The 14312-nt window shown below is 36.5% G+C and overlaps 1 protein-coding gene across 1 annotated transcript; it reads right to left on the bottom strand.

The window, feature by feature from the left end:
- Window positions 1-8667: 8667 nt before the first annotated feature.
- LOC105557021 (phosphoribosylformylglycinamidine synthase-like) lies at window positions 8668-13924 on the bottom strand (the record flags this gene model as incomplete). Its single annotated transcript, XM_012004146.1, has 2 exons — window positions 8668-9072; window positions 12215-13924. Coding segments are annotated over 2 exons (1948 nt in total), but the record flags the coding sequence as incomplete, so codon positions are not given.
- Between the last annotated feature and the right edge of the window lie 388 nt (window positions 13925-14312).

Below are 14312 nucleotides of genomic sequence, written 5' to 3'. Positions count from 1 at the left end.
TCTCATCTCTCCTTTACTCGTCCTTCCGGTCCTGTCGCCTCCTCTCTCCTTCTCACTCTCCGTAGCGCCTTTCCTCTTTTCCTCCTTCGCCTTTTCTTTCTCCTATTCTCTCGCTCTCCTCTCTCTCTTCTTCTTCTCCTTCTCTCTCTCTCTTCCTTCTCTTCCGCTCTCTCCACTCCTCCATCTCCTCCTTGACCGTTCTCCCTGCTTCCTCCGCTTCTCGCCTCTCGTTCTACTCACTTTCCTCTTCCTCTTTCGTTGTCCGTCTTCCTCTCTGTCCCCCTTTACCTCCTCTGTCTCTCCTCCACCTCTTACCTCCCTCCTCTCTCCTTCTCCTTTTCACTCCTGTCACCTCCTTCCTCCGCCTTACTCTCTCCTCTGCATCTTTCCTTCTCCCCTCTCTCCTCTCCTCCATCGCTCTCCCCCGCCGATCCTCTTCGCTGCCGTCCGATTTCGTCTGCCAGCTCCCTTCCTGTACTCTCGCCGGTCGACTTTCCGCTCGACTATCGATCATTTCCATCCGCTCAGTTCCCTACCAATCGCCTTCTCTCCCGTCCATCGATCTCTCGCACTCGGCCTCATCACTCCCCACCTCCGCTTCTATCGATCTCTCGAACCTCCCGTCCAATCCTCTTCCTTCTCCGTATCAATTCTCGATCACCTCTGTTCTCCCCCACCACTTCCGTCCTCTCCGTTCCTGATTGCCGACTCATGCCAGCTCCTCTCACTTTCCACTTCAGTTTCTCTCCTATCCTTCACTTTTTCTTCTCTCCTCCATTTCCACTGTCACTTCTCCGTCTCCTCTTTCCATCACCTCCTCCGTCTCCCGATCACTCCTCTCCAGCCTTTCCCTTCACTACCTTTTTCAAATAAATGATAGTGTTATTTTATAAAAAGTGCAATAAATAAAATCTTATAGTAAAACATCTTTAAACATTTTTAAACATCCTTAACATTTTTTAGAACATTTTTAAGAAAATCCTTTAAAATAAAATAATTTTTTAAATAAATTAACCATTTTCAAGTATTAAAAAAACATTTCTTTAAACATTAAGCAAATGTTCAGTAAATATTTAAAAAACGTGATTAAACGTTAAATAAATGTTTATTTAATAATAAAAATCTACTCGTGTAAATATTAAAATGAATGTTTATTAAGTAATAAAAAAATATTTTTTTAAATGTAAAATAAATATTTTTTACATGAGAAAAAGGGGACTTATCCCATTATTTAAATGTTTTTTTAATGTTTCAAAAAATGTTTTTCAAACATTTAAAAAAATATTTTTTAAACATCATTTTGTTGATTGGGAACGTTTCTATCACCAAAAATTTGGCTGTTAGTTACATGATGGTGACGCAGCAGTTACGTTTTAAACACCAGTTAAGACGTCGTTGCAACGTTACGTGTGACGAGTTAGCACGTCATAGTGTGTAGTGGCACTAGTGTTATATATTCAGGTTAACGTTTATCAAATTTGTTGGGACTAGTTGTTTCTCAAGCCTCTGTGTGGGCGCATGAATACAGGCGTAAAAATACAAAGCGCTAGAGTTAGGTGGTGTAGGAATACAGAGAGCGTGTGCGTACGTGTGCGTGCGTTTGCCGTGGCATATCAGTCCTTTAGTTTTGTTTTAGTTCCGTCCCAGCTCTTGATCATATGCAGTCCTATTAAGGATACAGGTTTAAGTTTCCTTTTCTTTTTGTTCCTCTATGACTCTTCAATAAAGTTGTGTTTCTCTCGTCATCGAGTACTGTATTTGCTGCGCGGTAAAACCTCAACAAAATTCTATGAGGGAATCAGGCGTACCGGATCAGGCACATGTCAGGGATTCCTGATTAGGGCATTCCTTACTTCCTCCCTATCGGGCCCTGACCCTACATAAGGCATGCATGATTTCATTTCTATTCGGGAAGATTCATTAATATGCAGTTTGCTTTGTTTAACAATAACACCAACATTAATAATTTTATTTATCTGTTTATTACCAGTGATCCACTCTGAATAACCCAAGTAGAATAAGTTAATCACAAAAACGTCAATGTGACATTAAAATGATGAATTTTACGTCATAAAATGATCGACATCAAGATTTACTTTGCAATGATAGATTTATGACATGCTGTTTTATGATACTCGTGATGTGTATAATAATATATTATTACAGATTACATGATCAGTCGTATACATTATGTTTATCTTATATTACTTTAATTTATTTTTAATATATACTATTTGATTAACTTTGCTGTGTATAACAAGATCATTTTTACAAAATTTTATTCCAAGTATGCGCCATTGCTAGCTATACATTTTCCCCCATCTTTCCGCCAATTTATGAATGCTTTGCCAGAAAAATCGTTCCTTTTTTGAGTCGATCCATTGAACAAGCCATTTTTCAACTTCTTCGTATTTGTTGAAGTGTTCCTGGAAAAGTACATGTGTCATCGATGTAAACAAGTGGTAGTCGAAAGGAGCAAGGTCGGATAAATAAGGAGGGTACTACAAGAGTTCCCAACCAAGTGCAGAAATCATATCTTTGACCTATTTTGCTGTGTGTGATGGTGCATTATCATGCTGCAAAATCACTTTTCCGTGTCTTCGAGCTTATTCTGGTCGGTTTTAATCAATGCATGGTTCAAATTGATTATTTGGTGTCGGTAGCGAGCAGTATCAACTGTTTCACCAGGTTTTAGAAGCTCATAGTACACGACACCTTTCTTATCCCACCAAATGCACAGCATTGTCTTCTTTCCGAAGCGATTCGATTTTGGGATTGGAGTTGATGGTTGTCCTGGTGAAACCCATGATTATTTGCGTCTCGAGTTCTCGAAATATATCCATGTTTCGTTTCCAGTCACGATCCGATGTAACAAAAGACTTCCCACACAGCACAAAGCTCCGATTAAGCTCCTAGGAAGTTCATTTCGCTGAGCTCCCACGGAGCTTATTAAATTCGACAAAACAAACTTCCAGGGAGTTCATTTAGCTGAGCTCTCTGGAAGCTTACAAAATTTGATAAAACAAGCTTCCAGCGAGTTAGTACTAGTACCACTCACTGCCGCGACGTGGTGACCGCACTTTAGTCTTTCTCGTAAGTAAAATTCTCCCATATTAGTATAAGAGGCAAGCCGGTATAATCCGACAGCGAGTTATCTGGATCGTGGATAAACTTTTAATGACCTAAATATATTTTTGATGACTATGCCCACACAGCACGGAGAAATCCTGGGGAGCTAATAAAATTTTTCATAACCTTTATTTGAACTTTAAACTAACTCGCACGTAGCTCCCTGGGAGCTTTATTTAAGCTCGCAGAGAGTTTTTAAAACATGTTTTCTGAATTCCCGGCGAGCTTAAATGAAGCTCTCAAAAGCGGACATAGGAGCTCTCAGGGGGCTCCGTGCGAGTTCGTTTGAAGTTCAAGTGAAGCTTACGACCAATTTTAAGAGCTCCCCGGGAGCTCCCCGGGAGTTCCCTGTGCTGTGTGGGTTTCTTTTGAAACAAAGAAGCAAAAGTTTGCCACCGTTTTTAGCTTTTCCATCTGTCTTTTGTTCAGTTGATGTGGTATCCATTTTCCGAGTGGCCTTCACTTGAACACCAGTACAAGTGGACACTGTGCAAATGGATATAGTGCAAATAGACACGGAATATTGCACACGGTTCATTTGGACACATAAAAGTTGCACACCATAAAGTTGAAGACGGTGCAAATGGACACCGTTCTTTTGAAAAGTTGCAGATTATAATGTTGAACACGGCGCAAGTAGACACCGCTCATTTGCACACGGTAAAAGTTGCACGCCAAAAGTTGGACACTGCTCAAGTGGATACCGTTCATGATTTAAAAAGTGATAATTTTACAGGATCGTGTATTTTAAAGCAGAAAATATATTTAATTATGAGAGAATATATGTATTTTAAAGCAGAGAATATATTCCTTTTTTACTGTGTGCAAATGAACGGTGTCCACCTGCCCCGTGTCCAAGTTTACAGTGTCCACTTACACCGTGTCCAACATTATGGTCTGCAACTTTTCAAAGGAACGGCGTCCATTTGCGCCGTGTTCAACTTTACGGGGTGCAACTTTTATGTATCCAAAATTTCTGTATCCAAATGAACCGTGTGCAATATTCCGTGTCCACTTGCATCGTGTCCATTTGTACAGTGTCCACTTGTACTGTGTCCAAGTGAGCCTCTCCCCCCATTTTCCTGTCTTCTGGATCTTTCCCATGGCATACAGACGATCAGAAATGGTTTGTCGATCAATTCTTAACTTTTCTGCCAGTTGTTGTTGAGTTTGTGCAGCGTCTTCATCCAACAATGCTTGCAATTCAGCATCTTCTAATTTTGTTGGTTGATCTGGGCATTCTTTGTCTTTCAAGTAGAAATCTCCACTTTTTAATTGTTTAAACCAATACACACAAGTATCTTGCGTTGGGAAGTTGTCATCCTACGTTTGTACAAGTATACGACGGGCTTTCAATTGCGTTTTTCTTTTGAGTGAACAAGAAAAGGAGTACGTGCCGCAAATGCTTTATATTTGACTCAAAACTCGACATGTTTACCACAATGAAAAAACATGATGCTAACTCGTAAACGTTTAAACAACTATGGCGTTTTCAAGGTTGCTGTCATAGCAACAAAATAGCATATCAGTTAATACTGTGAACTACCCATTTTTTCCAGAGCCATCTCTTGAAAAAATTAAAAAGTAATAACCGGCAGATCTGGTATATCTACTTGTGAAATAAAGCTGCAAATTAAAAAAAGATTAACATGATGTAGATACATCTTATTGATTCCCCTTAGGGTTACAAGGCGTTTTTGAAGGAACGTGCCCAAACCTCTTATAACACCTCTCTCTATATCCACTTCTCTATGTGGCGATCGAAAGAAAAACCAACAATGTTTTGTTTGGTTTTGAACCCAGGTCTTCGGATTACCAGACCAGCGCACAATCCTCTGCGCCACGATCGCCACTAAAAAAAGATTAACATAACTATGTTTATATAACGTACTTGTTACTCTCTCCCTCTCTCTCTATCGATACTATTAATATTATTTCAATAAGTAATACCAAAATATCTACAATATTTGTATGCTTGATATTTGTGTTCAATTAAACCATATTAAATATCAAATAAAGAAAGCTTCTGTGATCGAACTTTTACATCCTTACTCCTCCAAGTTAATAAACTTGAATGCAAAATTGCGGATAAAATACAAGATTCACAAAATTATAAACTTGTGTCCATAGATTTCAAGACTAATTATCCAAATTATAAGATTATCCAAAAAAAAGTAAAGTAAAGTAAAGTAAAGTGTGCAAATTAGAAATTTGCACATGCCTTCCTCATAGAGGAAGGTTTAGGAGCGAAATCTAATTTTTTTCGATGTTTCTTGAAAGTGTGCGAATTAGAAATTTGCACATTGCTTCCTCATCATTGAAGCGTGCAAATTGGAAATTTGCACATTTCTTCCTCATCATTAAAGTAGGCAAATTAAAAATTGGAACATTGCTTCCATTGTTATGGCTTCCTCATACAGGAAGCTTTAAGAGAGAAATCTAACTTTACTACGATGTTTCTTGAAAGTATTCAAATTATTCTTATTTCACTCTTAAAGCTTCCTCTATCAGGAAGTCATGTGCTTTCTAATTTGCACACTTTACTTTACTTTACTTTTTTCTAATTAGAAATTTGCACATTGCTTCCATTGTTATGGCTTCCTCATAGAGGAAGCTTTAAGAGCGAAATGAGAATAATTTGAATACTTTCAAGAAATATCGTAGTAAAGTTAGATTTCTCTCTTAATGCTTCCTCTATGAGGAAGCCATAACAATGGAAGCAATATGCAAATTTCTAATTTGCCTACTTTAATGATGAGGAAGAAATGTGCAAATTTCCAATTTGCACGCTTCAATGATGAGGAAGCAATGTGCAAATTTCTAATTCGCACACTTTCAAGAAACATCGAAAAAAATTAGATTTCGCTCCTAAACCTTCCTCTATGAGGAAGCCATGTGCAAATTTCTAATTTGCACACTTTACTTTACTTTACTTTACTTTTTTTAATTATATATTATAATATATTGTTCTTCAGTTTTTTCAATCCAAATTTCATATATACCATAATTCATTAAAATATGATTAATTAGTTCTTGAGTTATAGACATTTGAAATTTTGGGAAATCAGCATTAAAGAAAATTTGCGATAGTTACAGCAACCACAAGCATTTCTAAAAAAAAATTAAAAATTAAAAACTTTTTACCGGTCATCGCCATATTCAAGAGGTATGCCTCTACCTATGTGTATTGAAACTTTTTGCTTCTACAAGTGTGTACATTTCTTCATTACATTGTGTACCATCACTTCTGAAACACCCTGTATAATGAAAAAGAGGAGCCTCTACCTATGTTTATTAGGACTTTTTGCTTATACTAATGTATACATTTCACCATTACATTTTGTAGCATCACTTTTGAAACACCCAGTATAATGTAAGTGTTCATGTACGGATTCCGTGAAATGTCAAACATTTATAACTCAAAAACTAATCAACCGAATATTAATCAATTATATATGAAATAGGGGTAGAAAAGACTGGAAAGAATAATAGAATTAGAAATAGCCCGATATCTAAAAATTTGCAAAAGTTAGAGCAACCACAGACATTTCTCAAAAAATTCAAGATTTGTTCAAAAAGAAACCCATTTACCGATCATCGCAAAAATCAATACCAACCTTCCTTTAGTGATTCTCTACATTTAAAAAAAATTAGGCTCGATATCTCAAAATTTACGGAAGTTAGAGCAACCACAGACATTCAAATGCGTACATACACACACACACACACACACACACGCACACGCACACGCACACGCACACGCACACGCACACGCACACGCACACGCACACGCACACACACACGCCCACGCACACGCACACGCACACGCACACGCACACGCTCACGCACACGCACACGCTCACGCACACACACACGCACACACACACACACACACATACGGACATTTTGTAAAAATATGATTTTTAGACGTTTTAAAACATTTTAAATATTGCCAAAGAAAACTGGAAAAAAATTTCTTCACGAAAACAAAACTTCCTCTATGAGGAAGCAAAAATCAGATCTCCGTTACAAGGTTTATAAGTTTTGCTATCTTTTTGATCTGGAATAAATTATTATTATTGTTGCAGCGTTGGGCACCCCTACGGAACAGCCGTCAAGTCACTATACCAACCCTGTTGAAAATACCGATTAAAACCGATTGAAAATTTTGAATCCGCATGAATCTGGATTCTTGATGCGGAAAATACCGATTGACGCAAATAGGGTCAGATTTGAATCATGTTCAATCAGGAATGTTCAGATAGATTTTGATCCGCGTCTATCGGTTTCAATCCGTGATAAAAGTTCGCCGATTGGAACCGACTGGTCTGGATTCAAGTCAATCCGGAAAAGTTGTATTAAAAACAATAGACAATTCAGATACAAATTCGCCGATTGGAACCGATTGGCGCGGATTCAAGTCAATCCGGAAAAATTGTATTAAAAACGATTGACAGACTTCGTCAAAAAATCCGATTGAAACCGATTGTTATTGCTTCAATTCTATCTGGAAATACCGGATTGAATCCGATTGATCTTGCATTTCTACCAATCCGGTGCCCGATTGGCCCGATAACCCCTTTTAGGAACAAGGAAACCTTCATGTATATCGCAACCGAGCACTGTTGTCACGCCTAGGAAGAGACCTCCAGTACAGGGAAGGATGGAAACGTCGGAAGCAGCTATATCAACGGAGACAGCAGCAGCAGCTTTCGAAGGAGAGAAGTACGTCAGAACAGCGACATCGGCTGAGGAGTCAGCACCGGCAGGAGCGACAAATCATCAACAGCAGAGCCTGATCACCCAGGAGCAGCTATCGCAGAGAAAACGAGCAACCGGGAAACATCGCCCTCAACCTTTTTACCGAACGGCCTAGTATTCCCGAACAGACCCTGTATCCTTAGCAATATGCAACTGCAGCTACCATGCAGGGTTTGCCATCAATATACGGATTGGCGCCTAATTCTGCTAAGCCTGTTGCCTGGGATCTCAGCGTATACAGATTTACAAACCCGCGCTACATCCAGGCCTGTCCGTTCTCCTCAGTATCACCACTGCCTTCATCACTGCCGCGAATATTTCAGTTCTGCCACACACCGACCAAGAATCCTGTCATTCAACACTAGGCAACCCAGACTCCGGGGTAGACCATCTCAAAGGAGAATGGATCACAGTCTGAGGAGCTGTACGGGCCGATCTTGGTTATGCTCACGGCTGCGCACATTTTATACCGGGAGCGTAACCTAAATTATAGACGCCAATAAAAGGCATTTTTGAATTTGCCATGCCGCAAACCAAATAATTAAATACAAATATAATCTACTGTATTGTGTACCCCTAGACATACACACATTCTGTATACATTTTACATAGAAAAGAAAACAAATAAACACCGCTTTGTTTTATAACTCCTAAGTGCCATCATTTAAAGACCTGCCACTCGCTGCAAGTTATTTTTTTTTTCATACAATTGAGTCCAGATCCCCTGTAAAGCATTTAAATGTATTAACTAAAAAACGAACACAATTATAACTTGTATCAATCCATGACAATATTCTATTTAACATAAGTTTAACTGTACACATTCATATTTTTTTAAGTATACATTATAAATTTTATTAGACAGAAAAATACATGAACAGTGTTAAAGTACATTATAATAAAGTTTTTTGATTAAATATGTATTGAATTTGATAATGAACTTTTTAATTGTATTCTTGGCACCACTTATACGCATTATCGAAAAGTCGTTGCCATGGTGAAGCTTTGTAGTTCCATTCTAATGGTTTCCAAGGCCATTGCCACATTTGAGTACACCTTTCTGGATGTGGCATCATTGCTAAGTGTCGTCCATTTTTAGAACAAATAGCAGCAATGCCATTTATACTACCATTAGGATTCATAGGATAACATTCAGTCGGATTGCCATAATCGTCTGTGTACCTGTTATAAATATAAAATATTCTTAATGTATTTTACTTTTATCAAGATGTGTCTTATTAATTCTACTCATATTGATAAATAAAAGTTGTATAAATGCTAAATGCTAATATATTATTTATGCACGTAATATATTCTATTCTGCATACACATATACACACACACGTGAACACGCTCGCTCGCATGCGCGCACGCCGCCGGATTTAGCAGGTCAAAGACATGTCGGAATATCACATGTTTGAGACAGAAAGGATCTTTGATCTTTTCTGTCAAAGATCCACAGAGAGTGAACTTACTAGTTATACTACGCCCAAAGTATATTTTGTGAAGGTTACATGGATTTACACCTTTGTTGTGTATGATCATTTAGCATCTATACTTCAAATTCAACTAATATTTTAAATAATATTCCTTTTTCTCCTTCAGAACCAAACAATGTTTATCTAACAAGAGGAGGACCAGGTAGTGCAGTCACCGATTTTCACGAACTTTATAATATGTGTAGTATCAATCCCAAACTATTGTACTTCATGTACATGTGACACAGTGCAGTATTCACGTATATGCGAAAAATTTGCATTGAAAAATTTTCGTGTACGTTTATACGAGTATGTAAGGATAAGTCCCGGTGGGTCTCTCAGAAGAGAGGGGATGGAGAGGAAAAAGGATGGTCGGTTGGCGTTTTCGAGAAGGGCCGAGATAATAATAATCGAATCGAATAAAGCACTTGTTAACTCACAATTATGGACTTTACTGTATAAGTAATCTGCTTACACAATTACAACTGAAAGGCTCTCGAGATATTACCGCGCGCTATCTTTTCACAAAGGAGAGTGCTCCGGTATTCGCGATCTCGGAGCATGTGCGCTTGCTCCGCGTTTTCGCATCTGTGCGTTATCAAGATCCCCGCCCGCGGCGCATCTCTCACCAGATTCTTACAAGTAGGTATATGAGCAAGGTTTGCAAATGGCAAGCACAGGCTAGCGGATAAGGCAACGCACTAGAACTCTGTATTTTGCAGGTTTAAATCCTACATTTCCCAACTTTTATTAAGTAAATTTTTATAAACTTTGCATTAAAGTAAATGATTAGGCAATGTGAAGCTGTTGAATCAAAAAATTAGTGTTTTTATTATTAAATTTAATATTGTATATTAACATGAAAGTTTTACGTATTTTTGTCTGCAACTATACAAATATCAAAATTCGATTGATATCGATAATTAATTTTAATAAAATTGTATAATCACATTTACAATTATTTTGCTGTATTTTTATATTTATTCAGAATCTTCTTCAGAAAGTTTATATATATTTGGATAATAATCATCAAAGACACAAACCATGCATACCGTATAATGAGAGCAAAAACAGGAGCGCTTAATTGGTGCAATATTAAACAATGAATCTTTATTGCATCATCTCGAGTCTTTTTGCGTCTAAATTAAATACCGAAAGATATATTTTTTTAAATGTTAATGACATCTGCTTTTCTCTAACAATTTTAAAGAAACCGTGCAGTTGTCAATTAAAAGATGTAAGCTTTATACAATATGTTTGATATAAATCGATATTATGTTTTAAATGTTTCTTTGAAGATTATCATCCACAAATATGTAGATTTTCTGAAGAAGATTCCGAATAAATATAAAAATAAAGCAAAATTATTGTAAATGTGATTATGGAGTTTTTTATTAATTATCGATATCAATCAATAAAGTGGTAAATTATATATCGCCAGTAATTTAAAAACAAATTTTCATAAGATTCGGCGACCTACACTGGCTAATGTTTTTATAAAAACGAATTTACAACGTTTCGGCCCTGGATTTGGGCCCTTTTCAAGTATTCTTAGTGAATCACTGCGTCATAATTCAGTCGTTTGGCCAATACCATTACCCTGTGACAAAATATTGGTCAATTTGATTTCCTGTTCTATCAATCAAATATTTTTTTATATTCATATTTTGATATTCATATAGTTGCAAACAAAAATACGTAAAATACGTGAATATACAATGTTAAATTTAATAATAAAAACACTAATTTTTTGATTCAACGGCTCTACATTGCCTCATCATTTAATTTAATGCACATTTTGTAACAATTTACTTTAAAAAAAGTTGGGAAAAAGTAGGATTTGAACCTGCAACATACAGAGTTCTAGTCCGTTGCCTTATCCGCTAGGCTGCGCTTGCCATCTGCTGACGGTACCTCGCTCACATATTTGTATAAACGTATGTACATACACGAAAAATTTTCAATACGAATACGTGAATACTGCACCGTATCACGTGCACATGAAGTAGTTGGGGATTGATACTACAACATATACATATAAAGTTCGAGAAAATTGGTGACTTTACTACCTGGTCCACCCTTTGTAACACATTGTTTGCATAACATGTGCTTTCAAAAATAAAAGCTTGTAAAGTTTTATATGCCTCACTCACTATAAGCTTCTATCTATTATACAGGGAAGAAAAAGTATTAAACTGGTAAAACTTTCGACATCAAAGCAACATCAAAAATTTTACATACAAAAGTTGCAGGGTTTAAAAAAATTTAGTTACTAGTATTATCAGTTTCACCTGATGTAGAAGGAGCACCGCCTAGGTTAGGACAAAGTCAAATTTTTTTTTATCAACTCTTATTTTTTACTACATCATCTTTTTCTATTACTTAATTTGAACACTTAATTTGGACTTATTTTAATATTCTTCACAATAAATTTAAAATATGAAATATTTAGACACTAACACCCTGTCACGGCTCTTAATCCTTTATTACTTCAAATTTATATTTATTTAAGAATATTGATTTAGAAATTTTAACTTTAAAAACAAATACTTCGATAAAGAAGCGTTATAAAAAAAATTTTATAGGAACTTATAGGGTCATTTTTCCCTACTCAACAAGTCCACAAGAGATTGCCAGCCTTTACCAAAACACCCTATATATTATTTTTAAATATTTTCTTAAGAAATTATACTTGAGATAATTAATTTACTAAGAGACAAATTAAGATTTTATACTTATTATATAAAATTTTTTCTTCACATTACTTCCACAAAAATATTAGTACAAAAATCATTTGTTTGTTTGAAATATATATTAAAAACATATTTAAAAATATGAGAACATACCTGATTGGTAAACAGTTATTCCGCTCAAGAGTTTTCAAAACTTCTTCTCGAAAAGTAAATCTCCCTTCTCCATGAGCTACCCACACACCTAGCACGCTATCCTGCATGCCTTTTAACATGATCGAGGGCGATTTCTCAATTTTAACAGTGGTCCACCTGCACTCAAATCTTTCTGACAGATTATGATCTAAACAAATTCCTGGTTTGTCTTCAGTATCCTCGTCGCCTACCCAGCCTAATAGACTCATCAATTGACAACCATTGCAAACACCCAAACTGAAAGTATTTTCACGAACAACAAATCGTCGTAATTGCTCACGTAAAGATGGATGAAAGAGGAAACTGGCTGCCCATCCCTTAGCAGAACCACAAACATCGGCATAGCTGAAACCGCCGGGAAAGATAACACCTCTAAACAGATCCAAAGTAACTTGGTTTTCTAACAAATCTTGCATTGTAACATCCCAAACATCAAAACCGGCTTCCAACAGCGAAGCTGCCATCTCTCTATCTCCATTAATACCCTCTTCTCTTATGACGGCTACTCTGATACGCTCTGATAAATCCTTTAATATCGAATTAGATCTGACAGGGTCAAAACTCAAACGATAGGCTGGAATAGTTCGTTCCTTTAGCTTAGAAAATTCTTCCAAGGCACAAGTAATGTTTGTTTGATGGCGTTCTAGCTGATAACTAGTTTCTTCCCAAATACTCATCGAATCAATCACTGTAGTGTTCAATACAATGTCATTTCGAACTTTAACAACTATCTTTGAACTCATTCCAAGACCCACAGACTTTCCGATTAAATATATTGGAACTCCATAGCTTTGAAACATTTTTATCGTTTCATCTTGATATTTCTGATCAACTTCCAATATCCAACCAACTTCTTCAGAAAATAAAATATCAATAGCAGATGCAGATTTATGAGTTATATTAACGTTTATTCCTGAGATTCCAGCAAAGCACATTTCTAGAAGACAAGTAATGAGTCCACCATCACTAATGTCATGACCGGCAAAGATCTTTTTATCGGTAATTAGTTGTTGCGTAACATTAAAGGCATTTTTTAAAGCTTGCGGATTTTCGACGTCGGGTACATCATTATCCAATTGACAATAAACCTGAGACAGGGCCGTTCCTCCAAGCCGATTCTTGCCATAAGACAAATCAATAAAGAACAAACAACCTTCTCGTCCCGTAGCAGGTAGTTTAAGGTCCGGAGTGACTATCTGACAAATGTCTGGACATGGTGCATAACAAGATATGACAAGAGTACCGGGTGCCTTGACAATATCCTTGCCTACCCGTGCGGCCATGCTGAGCGAGTCCTTACCACCATCAATTGCGATTCCAAGTTCCTTCATCAGTGAACACATTGCCGAGCAAGCCTTGTAGAGTGCTGCACCTTCGCCTGGAAGTTTTGCTGGCCACATCCAATTGCCACTACACTTGACATCTCGTAATGCAGAAATTCTCGCAAATACCAGATTACTAAGAGCTTCGGCTACTGTCATTCGAGCACCAGCTGTTTCATTCACTAATCCTTTAATTGGTTGTTCGCCAATAGAAGTTGCAATGCCTTTCATGGAAAAATGTGAAACGGCTGTCACAGCAACATCAGCTAGAGGGGTATGTAATGGACCAACACACTGTTGTTGAGCCACTAAGCCGGTCACGCAACGATCTACTTTATTCGTTAGATACCTAGAATGCAAATATCAAATTTTTAGGTTTTCAATATCATGTTCTTGTAGAGATTGAAAAATTAGATTATAAATGTAATAAGACATTTTTTAATACTTTTATTTATTACAAAATTATATAAATAATTGAAAAACAATACCAATATTAATTGCCATAAACTGCTATAAATTTAGAATAAACAAAAGAGGAAATACTATATTGTAAGAAATACTATATTACTATCAAATTTTTTATAAATTTATGTATTTATTAGTATGTCTTATACAGGTACTTAATTTTGTAATTTAAAAATATATTTGTTTTCTCTCCTTCTATTTTAATAAATTTAAAATATTATAGTATTAACCAAAATATTACTTATTTAGTTTTTTAATTATATTGTTATTTC

This window comes from Vollenhovia emeryi, unplaced genomic scaffold (assembly GCF_000949405.1).
Source record: "Vollenhovia emeryi isolate VEMERY1.0 unplaced genomic scaffold, V.emery_V1.0 DF939650.1, whole genome shotgun sequence".
Classification (NCBI taxonomy): domain Eukaryota; kingdom Metazoa; phylum Arthropoda; class Insecta; order Hymenoptera; family Formicidae; genus Vollenhovia; species Vollenhovia emeryi.
This window is presented reverse-complemented; position numbering and strand designations above follow the sequence as displayed.